Source organism: Haemaphysalis longicornis, unplaced genomic scaffold (assembly GCF_048455015.1).
Source record: "Haemaphysalis longicornis isolate Haplotype H1 unplaced genomic scaffold, Haemaphysalis longicornis Haplotype H1 scaffold_1, whole genome shotgun sequence".
Classification (NCBI taxonomy): domain Eukaryota; kingdom Metazoa; phylum Arthropoda; class Arachnida; order Ixodida; family Ixodidae; genus Haemaphysalis; species Haemaphysalis longicornis.
Window position 1 is genome coordinate 460,558,324 of NW_027526203.1, and position 23,476 is coordinate 460,581,799.

At 49.6% G+C, this 23,476-nt stretch overlaps 1 protein-coding gene across 1 annotated transcript in view; it reads left to right on the top strand.

The window, feature by feature from the left end:
* Window positions 1–7,307, top strand: part of Flr (actin-interacting protein 1 flr) — a 33,052-nt gene extending 25,745 nt beyond the window's left edge. The window contains exons 13-16 of the mRNA XM_077687968.1: window positions 81–191; window positions 968–1,135; window positions 1,254–1,404; window positions 6,258–7,307. Of these exons, the coding sequence (XP_077544094.1) occupies window positions 81–191; window positions 968–1,135; window positions 1,254–1,404; window positions 6,258–6,367 (540 nt within the window). The 3' untranslated portion in view covers window positions 6,368–7,307. The remainder of the gene's footprint in view (window positions 1–80; window positions 192–967; window positions 1,136–1,253; window positions 1,405–6,257) is intronic.
* The last annotated feature ends 16,169 nt before the right edge of the window (window positions 7,308–23,476 follow it).

Genomic DNA, 23,476 nt, shown 5'->3' on the forward strand with positions numbered 1-23,476 from the left:
TTGTTATGTTTGTTGGAGTTTATTTCGCATCTCGAGTGTCAGTCTTGGGTGAGCCAGCTAAGCTGAACACTCTATTGCAGATCTCGTTGGTGGAGAACGACATGAAGATTGCATCCCATCCGGTGGACTACGAACCGAGCTGCGTCACTGTCCACCCCCAGGAGCCAGACGTTGCTGTGGGTGGAACCAAGGTACATGCCCCTGCTCTTTGCCGCACGCTAACAGGCTGGAAGGAGGCCAAGCGTAGTGTCCTTGCAGATAGGTGCACGCAGATGGGTCGTGTGCACTTCCAAGTGTCCTACCCGTTGGCACTGTGTGAATTCACGCCTGGTCTGCACACAAGATGGCTAGCTGCCTGGTGGGGCTGCTGTCTGTCTGAGATTAGCCTTCTCAGGCGATGCTGACCAGTACGAATTATGCCAGAACGTTGGGCCCACGTTTGCCAACCGCCCTGTCCCTTGGGCTCTTCACTGTGGAGGGCATCATGTTGGGGGCACTGGATTAATTTAAACCACTTAAGGGTTTTGGACCTGCTTCAAAATTTCTTGTACACGGGCGTTTTTGTGCTTCGGTTTTATTCAAGCTAGGGCATTCAGGGTGAGGTCCTTAAACTTTGACCTTGCGCATTGTAGCGTGACACCTAGCCACTGCACTACTAAAGCGGTTATTCAGCGTGAGTCATCTTTGGTTGGTATAAGCATTTGTGATGAGCAGGTCGTATGGGAGTGCCGAGGAATTTTCATTTTAACAGCAGTTACGACTTGTTAAATTTTACATTGAATTGAACATTCATTATTTAAATCAATTTAGAAGCCAGCTTCATAAACTAGGTGAGTATTATGAGTTTTTTTTTTTTTCACTTAGAAAAATTGTTTTGTGTATACAAGAGAATGTTAATCTCTGCGCCTCTCCACTGCATTTGTCATGGAGTTAATCTACCCCTCTTTTTTTTCTCGCGCCTTTCTAGGATCACAAAGTGCACGTGTACGTCTTGAAGGCCAGAAACTTGACGGAGAAGAAAGTGCTCGACCAGGGTGGGGCAATAACAGATGTGAGATATTCACCTGACGGCCAGTACCTGGCTGCATCCGATGCCAATAGGATGGTTCGTCTCTACCTCTCCGAGACCTATGAGGTGCGAGGTGCATACTGCCTGTTTACCTTGTGTGTATGAAGCCTCTGTGCGGCAGCGTCTGGTGCCGCATGCATTGCCCTGCAGTGGTCTAATTCATGGCCTGTTTCCTCTTCTGCAGCCTGCTCACAAGCTGGACTGGTGCTTCCACACGGCTCGGGTGAACTGCATTGGCTGGTCACCTGACTCAAAGCACCTTGCTACTGGTAGTTTGGACACTGGCGTGATTGTTTGGAGCACAGAGCAACCCACCAAGCATATCAACATCAAGAGTGAGCTCTCCTTACCATGCAACTAACCGGGCCTGTGCTGATGGGCAAAATAAGGGGCCGAAAGGGGATGTGGCAGGGAAAGGAGGCGGGAGCAATCATGGGTGTCTTCTTTCAGGCTTCCCCTGAGTAGTATGTCTGTGTCGGGTATGTCTGGGTAGTCTGTGTCTGAGTAGTCTGTCATAGTATGTCTGTGTCTGTCGTAGTCTGTGTCTGTAGTAGTCTGTCGTAGTAATAGTAGTATGCCTGAGTAGTCTGTGTCGGGTGCTGGGTTGTACAGTTCGAAGCCATTGCTGAAAATGATGCTCATCATCTGCGTCAAACCCCATGCTTGTTGGCATCTTTTATGTTGTCTTAAATTAAGGTGAATGCCTTCATGCTGTTCTCTTTTTTTTTTTTTTGGTGGCAGCTTATTATGCTTAACTTGTTTTTTTGTTCGGGCCACTCTACTCTGGAGTGCTTCAGTGAAAAACTTCTGATTGCACTAAAACTTATTGTATTTCTGAAAAACTTCTGATTGCACTAAAACTTATTGTATTTCTCTGGTCAATTCAGATTTGCTTGCTTCATTGAATGTTAGTAACCTTTGCAGATTTCGTTGCCACTCGAGATCACAGCCAGTGGAAGAGGGCTAGGAAAGTTGACTCAAATTTTTCCTTGTGGCAGGTGTGCACCAAGCAGAGAGAAAGTTGGCAGACTTCTGCATCCGAGTGATATTGCTATGTACTGCTTAAAGGGGCATGAAGACAAAATAGAAGTTTGGTTCATGCAAAAGGCTGCAGAAAGACTGCAGTGACCCAATAACAGTGGTGGCAATTTTAACGCAAGCTTCTACAAAATGAGCTAAATCCAATGAAAACAGGTGAAGCAGTGGTAACTCACCGGGTGCTTTCTTATCGGGTCCTTGGGGCATCAACGGGACTTGCTTGTGCATTTGGCAGCATCCGACCAAAAGCCACCACTGGGAAACTTGACTGTGCGATTGATGACCCATTTTATCATTCCTCGTGCCTTTAGCTCTGTTTGATCATTTGTAACTCTGTTTCTAGTTTTCCTTTAATCACGTCACTGCCAACGTCATGTACAATGGAACCCCGATAATACGACTTTGAAGGGACCGTGCGAAAGTGTCGTATGACTAGGGTGTCGTATGATCGAGTTACGGGTAAATGCTGGCCTAGTAGACGGTCTAATGTGACAGGTGGCCTAAGAACTTATTTAAACTGCCGTATTTAGCGCATTCTCGCGTGATTTGCAAATCTTTAGCTAAAATCTGAAGTTTCTAAAAAGAAAAAAAGAAAACTCCTATTTTGTGCCCCCCTCCCCCCCACAGTGTCTGTGCTAGCCCGCCAGCCCTGCGCCCTGCGCCTCGCGCACACAAGCTGGGAAAGCCAGCATTGTTGAGCAAAGTGAGAGAGGAAAAAGCGAGATTGTGAAACTGCCAAGGCCAAGCAAAATGAACGGTAGTCCAAGGTGGTGATGGAAAAAAATAAGGGAAGACAGGAGTGGAGCGACAATGCGGCTTGAAAGACACTGCTAAGCAGAAAGCAGAGAGGGGGTGAGAGAGCATCGGGAAAGGAAAAACTTGGAACCGCGCGTGAGGAAAGCGGATGTTTGTCGGTCATCGCCGTGGGGTTGCGTCGTATTTGTCTTCACATCCGTCGGCTCGATGGGAGCTTCAAATTCGCAGTCCGTTGGCCACCTGGACTTCGACTTCTCGCGGTTGACACGTTGGCGTTCTGCTGCCACGTGGGGCCGTCGAAGGCTTACTCCCATCCACCAATACCCGCCTGCTTTCTTGCTTCTGTTCAAAAGGGGGTCTGGCCCACCTCTGCACATCGAGCAGCGTCAAATGGGGGCTAAGAATGAATAAAGGTCGGGACGAGGCAGCGAAGCAGTGTAAAAGATGGGAAAACCCCAGTTTATCCCCGCCAGGTCTGCCAAATGAAGCGGACTGCTTGCACCTGAGCCTGTATAATCGAGGTTTTTAATGCATTGTTTCTATGACGTTGATTCGCCGTAGGACCAAGGGAAGTATTCTCGGGGTTCCACTGTATGAAATTTAAAGCTTTTTGTTGTCTTTAAATTAAAAAGTCTTCCAGGATTGCAGTGGAATTGTGTGAGTTAACAATGGCTAACACACTTAGTCCAGGGCCCTTTCTTGGGAAGTGGCAACTGAGCCCAAGGACGTGGGTTTGATTGTGGCTGCGGCGGTCATTTTTCTGAAGGAGGGGGAAAAACAAAAACGGCCGTGTGCCGAGATTTTGCCGTACGTTAAGGATCCCCGGGTGGTCTGAATTAATCCCTAGCCCTCCCTATGGGTCCACTATGGTGCCAGGTATAGCTTCAGCGTGTAAAACTGGCAAAATTTAAGAATTTTGGAAACTGTCACGAAGGCTTCATTTGCTTAGGACTTCATCACACGCTGCATCACTGCTCAGGTCATCCATCCTCTCTTCCCACAGTTACAGAGTGGGGTTGACGGTGCAGGTCAGTGTTACGCATTGAACACAATCCCATAACATATGGTAAATGTTGGGCTATCCTCTGCAGAACAAGTAAGTGGGGGTGCTGACAGATTTTTGAAGCGGTGTGTGAGGTGTTGGTGGGTAATGCGTTAGTACCTGTCAGAGGGTATGTACTGCTGTGTTGTGAGTGTATGATGTGGCGGTGGATGTACCTTGCGCTGCCTGCAAAAAGGCTCGAGGTATGCGGGTGAATGGAAGGGTGACATTGCATCGGCTAAGTTCTACGGATGTTGGTCAGGTTCCCGGTAAAATGTCCACTGCTTCATGTTTTCTTTATTATCTTGATTATTTGTTTGACGTTTGCAATAAAATTGATGTCATTGTTGTCGGGATGAAGCAATCTTCTAACAGCGAAGCTGTTTAGCAAATCGTAGTTTTTCGTGTCCAGAGTTCAAAATACCAAGAAATTGCTTAGTGCGCTCCGCCCAGCACTTAACAAAACCAAGAAAATGCCTAGCGCTCGTGTGTGCGTGCCGTGCGACGACCGCCCTGCGTCTTTTGCACACGTTTGTTAAGCCCAGCATACCCACTTAGAGAAATTAGCCAAGATTGGCCAAAAAGAAAAAAAGAAACTTAAGTGTTTGCTGTAATCATGGCAATGCTAGCTCGGAATGAAAAAGACACCTCATAGCGTACGCCCCTCCAAGGTGATGTCCATTGATTATCACTTCCAAAAAAAAATGAAGGAAGCTCACACTCATGCCAACAAAGATGGTGTAAAGGTTGTTGCGGCAGCGAAAGAGAAGCAAATCGGCTGCAATCATGGACTTGAACCGTAGTGATGGTCATGAAGGTTGCGTGCAGCTTCGCTGCCTTCAAGTCTTGCGTGTTAGTGTGAGCCTCCTTCATTTTTCTGGGGAAAGAAATTGCCTTTGATAACTCGGTCAACTGCATTCCAGCCCTTGTAGTTTCAGAGATCATCAGCATTGAGGAACTTGAGTGATGTCATTGGTGACATACCAAAAACAGAGTAACCAGGGTGTTAACCCTATGCTAGCATTCAAGCAGTGTGTTCAAATGAAATCAGAGGTACCACTACAATTGCACAGTTTCCTTGGCAGTTGCATTTGTTGGCCACGAATTGCACAAACTAGCCCCTGTGACGTTATGGCAACAGTTGCCGCTATTTCATGTTTTTTCATTATTTCGTTTATTAGCTTGAAGTTTGTGTTGAGATTGGCATGACTGTTATTCTAACGTGGCATACTTTTGAATGCACCGAACTGGTATTTTGTCTTCATGGTTGCTTTGATATGGGGAATGGGTGCTGACATGGTGGCTAGTGTTGGCGTAACACTCAGTGCCACATCGCGACATCTTGTAGCATCTGCAGTGGGACCATGGGCCACATTGGGAAGCTACATTTAGTCATATTTGGCCCAAATTCTCCCCGCCATCCATTCTATCATCTTGAGGACCGAAAATTTGCCAAAAACGATTTTCTGTACTAATTTTATTTGCCAAGTACAGGCCCTCAAAAGTATGTGCCTGCAAAATTTTATAGCTGTACCATAAGTATTTGCAAAGCTGTTGCCCTTTGAAGTCGCCTAAATGACCATTTTTGTCTGTTACTAAATTTCATGCCTTGATTTCTCAAAACCAATTTTTCCCCTCAAGGTCAACTGTTGGGTAAAATATCTTGGGATGTACTTGTCAGATTTTCATCATTCGTGCTTAATTTGAAAGCCTATGAGCTGAACGGTGCAGTAAAACCACAAATAGACTTTCTTTTTTGCCAGCACAAGATTTTGTGTTGTCCATTTTATGAAAACATTGGTAATTCATGACCTGACATTTAATAAATTTACAGTGTTTGCAGAAACGATGCTGAAATTACTTCCGTGATATAGTTTTACTCCCTGGTCCTTTTAGAGCACAAAGGAATAAAAAGAATTTGAATACTTCATAGGTAGATAATAAAAAAATAGCCGACACAGAACGGCATAATGTGTTGCACAACTCTGATTTTAAAAAGACTGACTGCATATTTGTGCTCAGGATGCTAAAATACACTTCATGTGTAAATCTCTAGCACATAGGTTAAGAAATAACAAAAATATCCTCAAGACCAGTGTTCTTTTTTAAACCGATTCAATTGCCACTGTGGAAAACTCTTTCTAGGTCCCTTTAACTGTCTTGGAATTTTCGTGTCGCTTGATCATTTGACAGATTTGCACGTGTTAGACTTTCTGTGGCCATTTCATTGGCACAGTAATATCCTCCCCATTTTGCCTGCCTCCATGGCTAGCGTAAAGGCAATTGCAAGTGCCTTTTCTGCAACTCGTAGTACTGTGAGCCTGGATAAGAGCCCCAATGTGTCTTTTGCAGAGGCTCATCCCCAGAGCCAAATCACCAGGCTAGCATGGTTGGACAATTCGACAATCGTGTCGGCTGGCCAGGACAGCAACGTGAAGATTTGGGAGGTGGCTTTCTCCTGAAGTGGGCTTCCCGTCTACACGACACCACGACCGACACCTGCCTGCTGCGGAGCTGAGTTCTTGCTTAGCCCCCCCCCCTTTTTTTTTCTTTCCCTCTCTCTCCATTGCAGCGGGACAGTTCCTTCTGGGGCTTATGCTCTTCCACACTTGACTGATATTTCTTTTGCTGCATGCAGCCTGATGCGGTAGACCAACATTGTTTTGGTTTTGCAGGCAACAGCCGTGTATCCAAGTTCATTTACTCTGTTCTCATGCCGAGTGTAGCCAGTCACAAGCACGATGCCGGATAAGTTATTGAAATGAGAATAGGCCCTCTTGCCGAGAGAAAAAGCAGGCAAAATGCGAACTGGTAGCGTTGTTTTTGAGTGCCGATGAGGCTTAGTCCTATGCCCACATGATCCGAAAGCTGTGTTTGTACTAACATGTTCGGTGAAGTTTGTGTGACTATTTGATACTGCATCTAACCGAGTTCAAAGCGCAAGGAAACACTCGTAAACGTTGCTATTGAATTCGTGCTGCTGTTGTAATTGTGCGTTTTAGCCGAGAGTCAGTTTGCTTTGTGCACTTTTCTTCCGCTTGCTTGAAGTTAAGCTGCTCTTGTTTTGTTGTTTCCAGTTTTCGATGTATAATTTCCCCGTGTTGGTTTTATTCTACGAGCATACGCCTTGCGCAAAGCCTTAAAGGGATGCCTTGCCGCGGTCTTACTTCTCCTTGTCAATCACTTGTAGTTAGTTAGTGCGAGTCCATGAAGGTTGTGTGTCACATGCAGTAGAATTGTCCAATATTTATTGTGGCATGAATGGTGGGATCAAGATAAAAGCATTGTGAAAACGGTCATGAAGCTCTCCTTTTGGTAAACATTTCGCGGGATACTGTCTCTGTATTTTGTTAACCTATAAATATGCAGGTTACCTTGCCAATAAAAAAATGGGGAATAGCATTGCCTATCTCATGTGCTGTTTTGTTCGTGAAGAAAACAGTGGCAAGGGCCATTTGTGCATGCTATTTTCGGGAACGGTGATGATGTTCCTCTGGGAGGCCTCCAGGCCTTCAGAGATCTCCAGTGCGTACATGTTTTGCATGTGTAAAGGTGATGTTCTGGCAGTTTTTAGGGGGAAAATGCTGGGTGCCCCACCTCATAAAATTGAGTTGGTCCTCCTTTCTTCTTCTTCTTCTTCTTCTTTTTTTTTTTTTTTGTTTGACTGTGAAGTCTGTCAATGAAGGTCATCTCTTAACTGAAAGAATGCCATGCGTGAAAGAAAGCGCATTGCCACGCAACGTTCAGGTGCATCACGTGTGCTAAGCACAGAGTACTACTGTATGTGCCAGTGAAGAGCACAGTAGCTGCACAGGATGCACAGTGGATGACAGTATGGAGAGGAGGTTAGTGTACAGCAAGGTTCCATCGTAAGTGGCCTTGTGACCATGTTTGTGGAGCATCAGTGAAAGCATGGGCCGGGCGGAGTACTTTGACCGATGGCAATGTTGAGCATTGCCCCTATCAAGCTGAACAGCGGCTTGGATGACGCCAAGCTCGACAACTGGAGTACATGCGTAGCATTCACCCCTCCAAGCAGTGCTAGGAGGGGTGAATGCAGCCACTCGCCTTCACTTTGGTAAAACTACTCTATTTTTTTTCTACGGGTATCTTCATTGTTCAGTGTGTTTGGCCCTGTGCATGTGCTTTTTTTTTTTTTAGAAACTGAAATAGGTACGTTTCTTAGGTAACATTCTATGTGGCCCGCAAGCTAGCATGATGGTAAGGCATTTGCAGTTTTCAGAAACCAATTGCAACGAAACTGGTCAAATTTAAAATGTTCAGCATAGAGTTCCAGGATTGGTCCTAATAATTTTTTTTATTGGTGTGAAAATATCGACACTTAAACTGTGACTGCAGTCTGACATAAGTTCTAAATCAATGGCCGCGTTTACATGGTTGCAACGGAAGCTTGTCAAATGCTGTTTGTATCGTGTCGACATCTTGTAAAGAGCACACTGCACCTGGAAGCGACAAGACACAGCCTCAGCAGGCTTGGATCCGTGCTGATGTGCTTCTGTCGCAGCCACGTAAATACAGCCAAGGGAAATTGTTTCAATTAAACGACATAAAATAGCAAAATTGCATTAAGGTTTGTTTAATGTTGCGCTAATATTTCAAAAGAAATTATCAAAGACATGAAAGGTAAGAATTTCCTAACAATGCTGTTTCTAATGTCTTTGACATTCTCTGGACAATTTATTAGATGGAACAGTGGACGGTGCAAAAAAAGCCTTTGCTATGAGCGTGCCTACAACTCTCATCAGATAGGTTTTCTGTATTTGAAGCTTGGCAACAGTTGCTGGGAATGCAGAAGTACTGGCTAATTTTGCACAGCCCTTCGCATATTTGCATGCTTCCCACTTGTAAACAGAGAGGACGGTAGATAAAACAATGCTTGCTTACGTGCACTTGCCCATGAAGTGGAATGGTAGTTTGGTGGTAGTATAAGCACTTAATTGAATAAGAATAAAATAACTATTGTGGGTGAGCCCTCAGTCCAGGGTTCCCTATGTGACAGCTGCCACCGTGACACTGTTTACCAGTTGTAGGGGATGAGGTGCTAATGTTCGGGGGAGTTGGTCTGCCCAGGCTTGGGAGTGGGGTGAAGGGGGTTCCGCAAGCACACCCATGCACAGTGCGGAGAGGGAAGGTGGGAGGGCTGGCACCTGAGGTGTGTGGAATCGTGGTGGAATCTGGGCGCATTTGCTGAAATGGGACGCGAATTGATTTGAAGTTGCGGAAGGGAGGAGTGGGGTAATGCCAGTGTCCAGCCGACATGGAGAAAGAGCATAATAGGATTCCAGTGGTTTTTTTTTTTTTTTTTTTTGTCTAGCATTTTTGGTGGTCCAGTGGGTGATCACTTGGGCTAGTGTGCAAACACATTCATTGCCTGGGGTGCCAGCATGGTGTGGGATTGGGCCATGTCTCGCATGAGGTTGGGGAGGGAGTTAAGAAGTGTGATGGGGTGCATCGGGTAAGAGCTTAAGAGCAGTGGTCAACAGGAGATCAAGGCCATGTCGAATGTAGATCACGTAATGAAGGGTTCAATGTGCGCTACTGTTTGAGGGTGTCGGCGTTGGCGGAGCCTATTTCGAAGTATGCATGTAGTGCCTTACTCCCTCTACAGGGGTCGCAACCCTGACACCGCAGGGGGGGGGGGGGGGGGGGGGGGGGAGGAAGTGTAAGGCAGTCACTAGCGGAGGGCGGTGTGAGAGAAGGAGGTGGAATTGAAATAGTGGCTAATATAGCGAGCGTGGTGAGGCATATCTGCAAGCTACTGAACTGTCTAGAACTCGCATTTGTTGGTTTTTGTGCAAAAATGGTGCAGGATGCTTGCAGTAAGCAATGGCCCAGTGATGTTTTATTGGCGGATTTTATTGGGAAAAAATCCAGGGAAGCTTGCACTCATGCGCAACACTTGAATCGCGAAGCTATTTTAGGTGAGCATTGATGTACACATAGTTTCAGTACCACGTCCTGCCTTTCGGATCGAGGCCACTTCCTCGGCCATGCCAACCCTCCGCAGCCGGGACATGACGGGACCTGCGAAGGCGCTGCGCGCGAGGTCAATTGTACGATACTGAGCGCATGCGCTCGACGACGCGAGCTCCCGTGCGAAGGGCTCACCTACGATACTGGGCGCATGCGCACGCTCCTCTCGAGTGTTGCGGCGGCGGCTATCACGTGTCTTTCCGATGTCGAGTGGGTATTATCTGCTGGACACCTGCGCGATAGCGTTCCTCGCTGGGAGTTTTGATTGATTGATTGATTGATTGATTGATTGATTGATTGATTGATTGTGGGGTTTGATGCGCCGACGCAAAGCAGGCGATGAGGCGCGCCGTAGTGGAGGGCTCCGGATTAATTTTGACCATCTGGGGATCTTTAAGTTAACGTCTCGCGGGGAGTTTTCGGCGCGCACGAACCCCAAAATTACGGCCAGTAACAACAGCTCCGCTGTTAAAAGCCGGCCGACGATGTGAGCGCAGCGCAAGCTGCAGTCTCGGCAACGGCGCATATCTGCTGCGTCTCGGGAAGTGATCGCGTCATCCGCGCGAACCCACACTGCGCGCGCTTACCTGGCGTTATCTCTCAGCGTGTCGCCGCCGCTGAGCTTGTCTCACGCGGCCTCGTCATACCGTCCTCCCCCTCACACTCTTGCCATATTTTCCTCCACTTTCCTACTCGCTGCATTTACGGTGGCCTCTTCGTTCTCTCGATAATCTCTTCGCTCGCCGCCGCTGGGGAGCATGTCTCGCGCGGCATCGGCATACCGCCCTCCCCCTCAAACTGTCGCCATACTTCTCAGGTTTCCTGTCGCCGTATCTTCGGTGGCCTCTTCGTTTGCTCTGTTACAACTAAGCTGACGGCGACGCGAAACCACAGGAGCGGGCGCTTAAGGACTGCGCTCTAAAAAATACGGGATGCTTAGAGGAGGATGAATAGACTTGAAGCCATAAGAGGTGACGTCAGGTGTTCCCCCTGGGCTGGTCCGTACGTGCGGGGTACCATTGGTCTTGCAGGCTTCATCCGCTAAGGTTATTAGCTGGTGCTGGCCCTCCGCGTCCGAGGCTCTGACGGCTAGCTGTCTCCCAGGGGTTTGGATGGTCACGTATGGCGTGCGGCGTCTTGAGGTGTCGGATGGCTGGGACGGGCCAGGACCATGTGGGAGCTGATGTCGCGGGCCTGTTGACGGAGGGGGGGGGGGAGGGGGGCATATGGGTGAGGGGTATCTTTGGGTAGAGTATCTTCAGTCTGGATGGCGTTGGGTAGGTGTTGGTTTGGCGCAGGCGCCGCTTGACTTGTTCCCCCTTGTCAAGCAAGAGTGCGCCGTTGCTGTCGATAGTATAGGTGACCGGAAAAAAGCGCTAAGAGGTACGTCGTCTGCTCCCGCTACTTCCGGTTCGAGATCTCGCCTGTCCTCCCGTACGCCAGTGGCTTTCAGGCGCGTGTGTGCGCGTTGTTTATTTGTCACAGGGTGCTTACCTATCAGATCAACCCCTAGTAGGGTCAATCGTTATTTATGGAATTTGCGATGCATGAGTGTTTTTTCCCCGGTGGAAAGAGATAAACAACAAGCACACGCGCGTGAAAGCCGACTGCGTACGGGAGGCCAGGAGATCTCCCGAACCGGAAGTGGCGGCCCTCCGCGAGAGAAAACAATGTGCCCATGAGCCTTTGCGCTTTCTACTGGTCACCTATTCTATTCCAGTTCACTATACCTATTCTGAAGTGTTGTAGGTGGTGAGTGGGGTGGGTGGGTCCGGTCGCTCTTCCAGACCATCCGCCGAAACCATGGCACAGGCGTCAACTTCGCGTGCCAAGTGATGCATATGGGCATTACTCCGCAGGTAAAACTTAGTAAGAATGTGAAGGGGAAAGCTTAGTTGGACCTTCTGTTGATCTGCTGTTGAACTTTCTGTTCAACTTTGCGGTCGCACCCGTCACAATTGTAGAGACCAGCCCCCTGCGCATCGCCCTCCGAGGACCATTCCGCTAGCTCGGCATCGCCATGAGCCTCCCGTTCGCCCACATCGGTACCTTCACCTCTCCAGGCGACAGCAGCGTCCTACCCTCATCCTCCGGCGCTGCTGTTTGTCTTTCCAGGCGTGTCACTTATTCTGTATTTCGGGGCCGCAAGTCTGGTTTACGCGAAAAGGGCGGTCTTCAAATTTATTTAAGCTTATCTTTCTGCCACAGGCCTCTTGAATTGCTAAACAGCAGTAGTTGATTCGGGTAATCTAATTTCACTTTCTTTTACTCTAGCGTTGCTGTTTTCTTTTGTGGAATATAAATTTAATTAAACCATTAAGCTCTAACCGCAGCACAGCCAACGCATTAGCCCTGGTCAGTTCCCTCTTGTGGGAAAGTGCCAAACTCATTGCGGGCATCATCATCAGCGTCATCTCGTAGGCGTGGCTGCAACGCCTGGCAACACTGGTTGTTTAAGTGAACCAGCCAACCAGTGAGGCGAGCGTGGCGGCGCAAGGCAGCGCCACGCCCGCCACGCGCCACTCCACGCCCCACCGGCAGCCTGCGCCATTCTTGGAGGAATGTTCGCAGCAGCTCCTGGCATCGATCTGCGCTCTCGGATGCCAAGTCGCCTGCATCTTCACCCGTGCGACAACCATAGGACCCTCGCGGCAATGAAGCTGAGGCCGCCACAGCTCCATTCGGGTGCCTGGAAGTGCGTCATCTGTTCCTGCACGGCAAGGTCCGGTGTACCAGCCTCTGCTCCTGCTGCCCCGTCGCCGATGGTCGTGGGGCCGTCTGCTGGACTGGTACACCGCGGTACCGGCCTCGTCTTCGGAACTAGGCCCACGGAGTGTGCACCAGCTGAGTTCCCCTTCCACCTCTACGATGGCGGTAAACGCCTCACAACTGCGTCATCCGCCGCCACAACATCGGCTACAGCCATCGTCACTTCGGGCCTCATCATGTGGTGCCCAGGGCATACTACTTGATGACCTGTTGTGCGAGTACCAGCGTTCGACGGGAATACCTCAGGTCAACCTGAAGCTGAGATCTGCGCGCCCAAGTTAAAATATTTATTCGTGATTTCGAATTCTCAAGCTAATAAATTGAATCTGATTCGCTTGGAGCACGTCGTGTCTCTCTTGCTTTACGCGAAGCAGAGCACTTCGCTTTGACTTTTCCCATTGAGTTTGACAATCCAAGTTTCTGCTCGAGTGTGCGCTGTACTTTAACGTTTATTGTAGAAGCACTTAAAAATTAACCACAGCAAAAGTGGCATCAAGCCTGACAGTACCGAGAAATCTGATAGTATAATTTTTGTCGGAATATGTAGTCATAGGACCTTTTTTAATTATGAATGAATAAGTTTTACTATGGTATAATTTTAGCAATCGCTCCTGATGTGCATAAAGTACCAGATACTGAGACGGAAATCATCAAATGGTCAGATGCCATGTTGATAATTTCGGCACTAACTACCTCTTCAAAGCTTCGGTTGTAGGGCATATTTCCTTTTTTTTCGTTCCTGCTACGTGAGGGAGGTGCAATTTGCATATGTTCCACGGCATGCGGACCACAGGGGCACTGGTATGATCGATAGCATAGCTGCTCGGTTTGTCGCATCTGTTCAATTTGGAGCCCAAAATCAGTCTCTTTTCGTGGCCTCGAAGCTGAGAAGATTTTATCATGTGGATGCTGCTCGCCCTGACGCACTCTTTGACAAGGAGTGCATTTAAATATTTGATTGTAATACTCGCCTTCCCGCTGCGCGGCAATGTGAGGTAACCATCCCTAACATCCAGATAAGGGCTGTCCGCTACTGAACTGTTCATGAGGTGCACGCCAGGTCCCAGAATCAGTCGACCATTTTCTTTTACATTGGCACCTGTTCTCGGCGACTAGATGGTTGCTTTTGGAGGAGCCGATTAACCGTACGAGGCTGCCCCTCTCAGTGTCACTTATTCTGTATTTCGGGGCCGCAAGTCTGGTCTACGCGAAAAGGGAGGTCTTTAAATTTATTCAAGCTGATCCTTCTGCCACAGGTCGCTTGAATTGCTAAACAGCCATAATTATATTAGTTGATTCGGGTAATCTAATTTCACTTTCTTTTACTCTAGCATTGCTGTTTCCTTCTGTGGAATATAAATTTAATTAAACCATCAAGCTCTAACTGCAGCACAGCCAACGCATTAGCCCTGGCCAGTTCCCCCTCGTGAGAAAGTGTCAAACTCATTGAACGAAGAGCGTATATGAAGACACTCCGAATAGCCCGCAGAGAACTCCCCAGACCACCTGATTCTTTTCCAAGGAAGTACACGACGCTCCTAAGGCAAGCACAAACACACTTCCTACCAAAGACTACACTCTGCATCAAATACTACAGAACAATCCAGGCAGACCGAATTGCCAAGTGTGCGGCTCCATACGCACACTCACCCACACTAAAGCCCCTCCTACTGCTCTCGTCCGCCGCCTAAGCGGCCCTGCCCGTGATGGAGGCGCTTTAACCCACACTTACTGGACCTGTCCCGGAGCCCACACACCGCAACGTCGCTCACTGCCCCATCACATTCCTCCTGGGAGGCCTGGGTTGCCCACCTCGGCAAGACGACCTCTTCGTGGACAACTCTCCTTCAGCACCTGCTCATCATCAGGGAGAGGTCGTTTGATCTCAACCTCCTAGAGCGCGGACCCGGACATGGGTCGTATTAATAAACGTTTACTCTCTCTCTCTCTCTCTCTCTCTCTCTCTCTCTCTCTCTCTCTCTCTCTCTCTCTCTCTCTCTCTCTCTCTCTCTCTCTCTCTCATTGAGGGCATCATTATCACCGTCATCTCGTAGGCGTGACTGCAACGCTGGTTGTTGAGGTGAACCGACCAACCAGTGAGGCGAGCATGGTGGCGCAAGGCAGCGCCACGCCCGCCACGCGCCACTCCACGCCCCACCGGCAGCCTGCGCCATTCTCGGAAGGTTCGCAGCAGCGTCTTTGCATCGATCTGCGCTCTCGGATGCCAAGTCGCCTGCATCTTCACCCGTGCGACAACCATAGGACCGTCGCGGCAATGAAGCTGAGGCCGCCACAGCTCCAGTCGGGTGCCTGGAAGTGCGTCATGTGTTCCGTGCCCTGTTCTGGGGATACCATCTCATGTGGCTGCACGGCATCCACATGGCTGCACGGCATCCACATGGCTGCACGGCAAAACCCGGTCTACCAGCTGCTGCTCCTGCTGCCCCGTCGCCGTCGGTCGTGGGGCCGTCTGCTGGACTGGTACCCGGCGGTACGGGCCTCTTCGGAACTACGCCCAGGGAGCGTGCACCAGCTGAGTTCCCCTTCGTCCTCTGTGTTGGCGCTAGACCCCTTCGTCACCTGCTTCCTTAACGTCGACCACAGCCATCGTCACTTCGGGACTCATCCTACTCAATGACCTGTTGTGCGAGTACCAACGTTCGACGGGAATACCTCAGGTCAACCTGAAGAGGGGATCTGCGCACCGAAGTAAAAGCAATTATTCGTGAATTCTTATTCTCAAGCTAATAAAAATGAACGTGATTCTCTTGGAGCACCGTGTCTCTCTTTCTTTACGCGAAGCAGGGCACTTCGCTTTGACTTTGCCCATTGAGGAATTGGTGTGACGAACCTAGTTTCTGCTCGAGTGTGCGCTGTACTTTAACATGAATTATATAAACGCTTAAAAATTCACCACAGCAAAAGCTTTTACAAAGCGTGGGTCTCAACAGTTGAGTGGTTGTGAGCAAGACTGATACTTGAATTTTAGCGCCTTTTGTGTCGTGATGCTACGAAGACTGGGCCCTCAGGGGGCATATCATTGTATATGTTCGTTTTAAATGGTCAGTCGTTAGTAGTGGTGCCCTCTTGTATACTGATGTTGCGCCCCGAATTTAAAAGGCGGGCGACCTTTGTGCAATCGTTACTGCCGGTAGCACTCACTTATACTGCTGCATGCACGCACGTAGGGGAATGAATGAATGAATGAATGACTTTATTGCAGAGAGGAGGCTATAAAGCCCTGTGGGTAGGGAATGGAAAGGAGGATTGGGAAAGACGCCACTAAGTAGTTGTAGTACATCTAAGTAATGTTCAAGCTTCACTGTAGTTGACACTGTTGCTGTCTCTCGAGGTTCCGTTGGAGCAACACACACACACTGGCCTTCCCCTGAAAAGAGGGGGTGTCCGGCATAGTTCTTGATGGCACATTACGGTTGGCGGGGCAAGATGCATGCGCACCTGTGTTCATTTGTGACTGGTCAACTTGAACAGGTATACTCGGTCAGCCATTAAACCATCTTATAGAGACCATTTTTTAAGGCAAAGTCTGTAATTTTTTATAACATTTCGGGGTTGTCCCTAACATACTCGACATGCTCTAACACCGACATCGGAACTGTGGCGCTTGCGAGCAACTGCGCACGGCCGTCTGAGAAGGCTGCAGATGACCAGATAAGGTGGAAAAAGTTTGGTTTCTCGTTGCTGCCACAGTGGGGGCACCTTAGTGAGGAGGGACGCCTTGCGTTCGTCCACTTCGATATCACATCAGGGGTATAGGCCGAGTTGGCATAAACTTTGCTGGCGAAGACCTCTCCTGTTCTGGGAAGGGTGTTTAGTGGGGCGAGAAACCAGGGGGTGAGGCCACGGCTAGCCGGTGCCAGCTGAGGGCTCTAGCTTGACGAAGTTTTGTTGCCAGTGTTGTTCAGATGTGCTCGGTGGGTCAGATTGTGCTGAAGTGGTGTCGAGAACCGTGGGAGGATTTAATAGACTCCCGGGCAGCGTTGTGCGCCGTTCGGTTGCCGTCCGCTCCAGACGTGTGGGCAGGTGTCCAGACCATGCGTATCGTGATTCGTTCATGAGACAGGTCCCGTACTAAGTAGACAATGTTTGTGGCCGTAGAGTTAGGCGTGAAGGTCCTATTCAGTTCCCCGGAGGGCAACGTGCGAGTCAGTGATGATGCAGAACTTCTTTGCGTGGATGGTTGAGCAATGGGTCTGGATGCTTTGAACTGCGCCCAGAATTCCAAAGAGTTCCACTTCATCTGAGAGGCCGTATGTGTTGGCAATGTTGCGAGAACAACCGAGTTGTGGAACCTCGGGGCAAATCCAAGCAACAGCGGCTGTTATGTCTTGGATAGTGGCATCGGTGAATACATCAACTTCATCGTGGGCTTTGTCGTTGGCCAGAGCGCGGACGTACTGTTCCCTAGCTGCTCGTTGATGTCGGGGAATGGGTCGTCGTCGGAAAGGGCCGATTGCAGGTCTCTCCCAAGGTGGGATGGATTTAGGAAAGATTTCAGGGTCAAAATTGCTGTTCAAGATGTCCCATTTAAAAATGGCTCGTCCCTGCGGCATGTATTCGAGGTGCTTCTGGAATCGCAGCTTGACTTCGACTAGACTGGTGATCGAAGGAAGTGGCACTGCTTGTTCCAGCACGTTCGCCCTGGTGTGGCGTGGTAGGCCTGTTATGGTACGAATCAGGTGTCTGTTTAACATGGTTAGTTCACTGAAATGCTGGGGCCGGAATTCATATACGGTAAATCCGTAAGACAGTCGGCCAGGCGCAACGGCGCGCGCAAGCTTGAGACAGGCGTCTTGGTGTGAGCCGCCTTATTTATTGGATAGACGGATAATGACACGCAAGGTGGAGCGCCATGTTGTCCGAAGATGACGGATCCATGTAGTGGGGCTATTGCAGCTGCTAATCTGGAGGCCAAGTAATTTGATGGCACCATTTCTTGATTCAAGAATCGTATTGGCGATATTGAGGTTGAGGACTTGGTCAGGATTGGTCGAACGCTTTCCGTCGACGCTGAGAAATTCGGTCTTAATTGTTGGGGGATAATTTCAGCTGGAATCGGGAGAGGGTGCGCTCCAAGCTAAAGACAGCAGCCTGGAGTTCGGCCTGTATAGGTTCTTTTGAGTCACAATCAGCAGCCTCGGTCCACACCATCAGCATAGAAGGCGAAACGGGCCGCTGAGTTCATTTCAAGGGTGCGGGCTACACGATTCATGGCCAGATTGAAGAGTAAAGGTCCGAGAATTGAACCTTGGGGAACTCCTCTGTCAAGGTAGCAGGTAGTTGGCGTTGCTTTCTTTGGGTTAAGGCGAATGGGTCTGTGCGTTAGGAAGCCGCGAATCCACCTCTGAGCCTTCTGACTGGGGAAGGCAGCGGCTAATTCTTGCAGGATGCCTTCTTGACTGACGTTATCGAACGCCTTGTGCATATCAAGGGCCAGGACGTAGTCGGGTAGGCTTTTTCGGGATGTCCAGTGTATGACTCGACAAAGAAGCCAGAGGTAATCATGCGTGCTTAAATTGGGGCGAAATCCCGTGAGGGCCGGGTGGAACCATCCTGTGTGTTCCAGATGGTGTTGAAGCTTGTTGTTTATGATGCGTTCTGTCAACTTGCAAATAACAGAAGTTAATGCGATGGGTCGGAGATTCTCGGGTTTTCGAGAATCTTTGCCAGGTTTTGGGATGGGGTGAATGGTAGTCATTTTAAAGTGGTCAGGATTATGCCCAGTATCCCAGGATCGATTGATGAGAGCTAAGAGGGCCGCTTGACCCGATGAGGGAAGGTTTCGAAGGTCTTGCCATTTTATTTAGTCGCGGCCCGGTGTAGATTTGGGTTTTCCTTGGGAGATGGCTATATGCAGCTCGCTCTCGGTGAACGGTGAGTCGAGCTCCGCGAGCGGTGTGCGTATATCGATTTCAGGCAGAGGTGAGAGGGTCGAGATGCCAGCCGTGGCGTGTGGCAAGAGCCTTCACAAGAGTATCTTCCACTTGAGAGTAGTTTGTATGGAGGCACATTTCGTCTAGAATCGGCAGTTTTACTTTTGCCCGTCCACTCAGGCCCCGAAAGAGGCTCCACAGATGTGAGAGACCGCGTTCTTGCCCAAGTTGTTCGCAGAGATTATGCCAGTTTTCAGATTGTAGGATTTTTTGATATTCGTTTATCGCTTTGTAATGGCATTTTAGTCTCATAAGGTCATGTTGACGTTTACCGCGCTCTCTATACCTTTTGGTAAGGCGTTCAGCGGTACGAAGCAGTTTGTGCATGTGGGCGTCCGGATTGTTGGCGTCAGCTGTGCTTGTTAATTACCATCTCCGTGGAAAGGGTACGCGCTTCATTCACAGAGGCAACAAACTCGGACAGCTCAGGTTGTGCGCTCACGTGGAATTGCGAGAGAAGAAGATCCCAGCTGATGTTTGTGTACGTAGTCTTGGAGCGGAATTTCTTGCTGTTCAAGTGGAAAGAGAGAGTAAATGTTTATTGAAAAGGAGAAGAGGTCGGCCTGAGAAATTGATCTTGGGCCTGCTACTTCCCTCTGGGGGGAGGGTACTGGGGACAGAAAGAGAAAGGAATGAATACGGGAGGTATGAGAAATGACAATGAAAGCGACAAATGAACTATGTACAATCATAAAACAAATAAACGTCTCACACACAACGGGCGCTGAATCAGATGACTACAGTTCACTTTTCAGCACATGACTGTCGTCCATGAAAAAGAAAAAGAAAACTAAACTACTGAGACATTATTTCGCGGTCTGTTAAATTTTGTCGCAACCTAGAGTCGAGAATCCAGATAGGAGTCAACAAGAAATGTAAGCAGGGCTTTAACGGCTAGGCTTTGTTTCCTGTTGTCAGACCACGTGCCCAAAATCTTTTGTTCGAACCGCCATAGCCCTGGCAGCCACCACCACTACAAGTACGAGCCACCTCACCATCTTAACAGACTCTCAGCAGGCCTGCCGCTACTACCTTCTTGGCCGCATTCCCTACCAGGCTCTCAAGATACTTCAATCCCTCAAGACTCCCCCAACCATCCAGATAGTGTGGACACCTGGACATGCCTTCCTACCAGGGAATGAGGCGGCACATGCCGCTGCCCGTTAACTCATTTTCCGGGATTTCCGTCCAAGGACAGACGACTTGGCATCCGCACCATCCCTCCACCCTCTGCCGCTCAGATACACCGACCTGCTTGCCCACTACCACCACACTCGTTTCCACTACCCCCCTCCCCACCCGTCGCTCACTACAGCAGAGGCCCTGACGTGGCGCCGGCTACAGACAGGCACATACTTCAACTGTACCGTACTGTCGCACATCTCCCCTACCACATTCTCCTACTTCTGCCATTCCTGCAACCTCCCCGCCACAACAGCCCATCTTGTATGGTTCTGCCCGCACCATCCCGATCCCCTCCCTTCCCCATCCCCTGAGCGGTGGGAACGCGCGCTGACCAGCCTGCACCCGGAGGACCAGCAACGCCTGATCAACCGGGCCACCCGGGCTGCGGAAGCGCGCGGCTTCCTGAACTGAAAACGCCACCCACCTTCTTCTTTCTTTTTTTTTTTTTGCTCGCCTCCTCCTCCTCCTCGGACAGAGGGCAAGTGGAGCAGAATAGGGAAGTGATCACTGCCCTATGTACAATCCAGTGTTCACCATTTTTTAATGACGCCGGGTGTTGTAAGGGTGAGATCCGGTGTGGTGTCTTTGTGCGAGCTGTGGAGACCTATCCGGGTAGGAATGAAAGGTTCATTGCGGAGTCGGAGGGGGCTATACTCCAGTGCTTCTTCTAGGAGTTTCCCGCGTAGATCGGCGTGAGAATAACCCCAGAGAGTACTTTTCGCTTTGAAGTCGCCTCCAATAATAACTGGACCAGAAACGTTTAGCGAAAAAATATGCGATATCCAGTCATAGGAATCCCTAGCCCGGGAGGCACATTGAGGTCTGTAATATACCGAGACCATTAGCACAGGTTTCCCACTAGGGGGTTGAACGCTGACGATAATCACTTCTCGATTTGTATTGCTTGCTTTATCCCATCGGTGTTGAACTGAATGGCACGACTTGTGCACCAGAACTGCTGCCTGACCAGGGGTGGAGGGAGACTTTGCTTTATCCTTGTAAGTATGCGGGATTTTTGAGTCCATGTAGGTGGTGTAGTGAGGAATTTTGCAAGGGCCTCTAGTCTCCTGTAGCAGTAGGGCTAGAGGTCGGGTGGAGGATACCTGTGATTTCAGTACGGGGCCATTTTGAGCGAATTAGCTTCGGTAGTTCCATTGAAGCATGATACGATTAGGAGGAACTAAGGGGTTCATTTAGGAAGATTGCTTTTTCTTGAGCTTGGATTCACTAGGGGTGACCGTCTCAAGAAACTTGCGCCTTCGTTCCATGACCTGTTGCATGTCCTGTTTAAGATTGGCGTATTGCCCCTGTAAATCGGCAATATTGCCGCAGGCTTTCTGCCATTCCTTGCACACCTCAAACTTGATTTGCGCCTCCCGTTGTTTCAACATCTGTTCAGTGACATAGCTCGTGGGTTTGCTGCTTGCTGTATGCGAAGAAGCTGCTGTGGGGCGACGAGAGGTGCGCGAACAGCTTTGGCGCACCGACTCCGGGCCACGTGATGATTGGGGTGAAACCGATTGACGCCGTGTGCTGGCTTTGCGGAGGGAGGCGGGTTCTTTACGCATCGCCTGAAGTTCTGAACAAAGTTCTAAAAGGCTCTTCTTGAGTTGAATATTTCCGATCATGACCGGGTGGTTTTCTGGTAAAGTGGCGGTGGGGTTACGACCAATCATCTGCTGGTGTCCTGTGACAGTGGCTGCCCAGGAAACATTGTTATTGTTGGGACGGCTTGTTTGCTTTGTTCCACGATTTGCGTCGGACTCTTTTGGTGAATCGGTCTTTGGAGACTTTTCCTCCTTCTTTGGAAGCCGGCTGGGACAGACTTTGCTTACAGCAAGATGACCAACGGCCTGGCACGGGACACAAAAGGGGTGCAGATACGTATTCGTCTACTTGTGCATGAGGACGGCCGCACTCCGTACACACACTGGGGGATGGGCAGTAGTTGGCCATGTGCCCCAAACTGTGGTACTTGAAACACACTAACCATATGGGACGGTACTCGGTGACTCGTACGAGTTCCATATAATATTTTACTAAACGGGGGAGAGTAGTAGAGTCAAAAGTAACGATCGCTCGGTCTATTTTCCTATTTTTTGCACTCGAAGTATACTTCAGCCCGCTCGCAACGAATCCAACCGTGGATAGTTCCGTTACTATCGTTTGGATCTATTTGGATGACTCCTCTGATGGTGTTCTTGGATGAGGAAATAAGTTCAATGACTACTTCGATGGTTTCTAACTTCCCGTTCTGGCGAAAAGTAAGATGGTCGATTTGGGTGAGCTGAGTTGCGTGACCTTCATCGTATACAGCAATGTGCGCGCTGTTAGCGGCGTCATCGAAGGTAACGGCGGCCATTTCGGCGAGCTCTGCACTTGGCGCTGTTCGGCCAATTACACTGGCTATGGCATGTCGATGAATATTTCTGATTTTAAGTTTGGTTAATGGTCTTAAATGAAGAGTGTGACGTGACCGACTTACCGTGTCTGTGCGCGTAGGTCCGCGCTTCTTGGAAAGGCGAGATCGTTGCCAGCCTTCAACCTCCTCGGTGGCGGCGTCCTCTTCGGTTTCTTCCATGCCGTTGTCTTCGAGCTCTTCTCCATAGGCGTTCACGTCTGATGACTGTAGAGGGAAAGAAGTCTGGGGTAGCTGAGGTTCGTTGAAGATCGCCTTCCCGTCCATGGTAGGAGTATGTCCGTCTTCAGTGTGCATAGGAGTGAGATCCGAGTGAGTGGGAGCCTTTCCATCCGCAGCTGCTGCGACAGCCGCACACGCAGCCGCCACGCCGACAGCTGCGGCCGGCGGTAGGCGCGCACGTCGTGGAGGCCGTCGGGTTAGGCCTAACCGACGTTTCGGGGAAACAGACTTGGCTCTGGGACGCGCGCGCGTGGTGGTTCCGAAGGGCCGAATTTTGTGTTCAGCGGGGTCACAACATGTCCACGAAGATGGGTAAGCACAGGAAGAAGGGCCAAAGTCGCTTAAAACGCCAGAACTTGCGAAAAGAACTGGAGCACGTTTGGAACACGACCGCTCGGCGCGGCCCCCTAGCGGCGATCTCCTGGGGGAAAGTAAACGAAAAAAAGAAAGTGTTAGCATAGCGGCTAGCTTACGCTACGCTAGCGGCGGCGGGTAACGGTACCCTACTACGCATGCACGCGTTTGTTCTGGGGGCGGGCGGTCCGCACGCCTGTCCCCGGAACGAACGATTTAATTTGGCGTCAGAAGGGGGAGGGTAGCTTAAAGTTCTGGGCCATAATTATGCCCTGCCCTGCCGAGTCGCCAACTTGGAACGCTAAGCCATTTACACCCGTTTGCCACGAGTGTTCCAAGTGAGAATGTATTTTTTAAGGCTGCCTTCAGGGCTCCCTGATATTCTTGTTTTACAGTAACCAACATGCTGGCGATAGAAACGGTGTTGTTTCGAAATAAAAATTGAGTTGATAGTAGCACTTCGTGTCGTCTAGGTCTTCGTTTTCTTCTCTTGTCCCTGTGTTAGTTTGCATTCCCACGACTGTAATGGGTGAGGGGGTTCATATACACTGGCGCCTCCTGGCGCAGAGGCGAGCCATGCGCAAGGTTATACTCGGTTACAACTCAAGAACGGCGCCACCTCATGTAATGTATCACTCCGCCAAAGCGCCGGATCCGTGGCGTCAGTGCGCGCG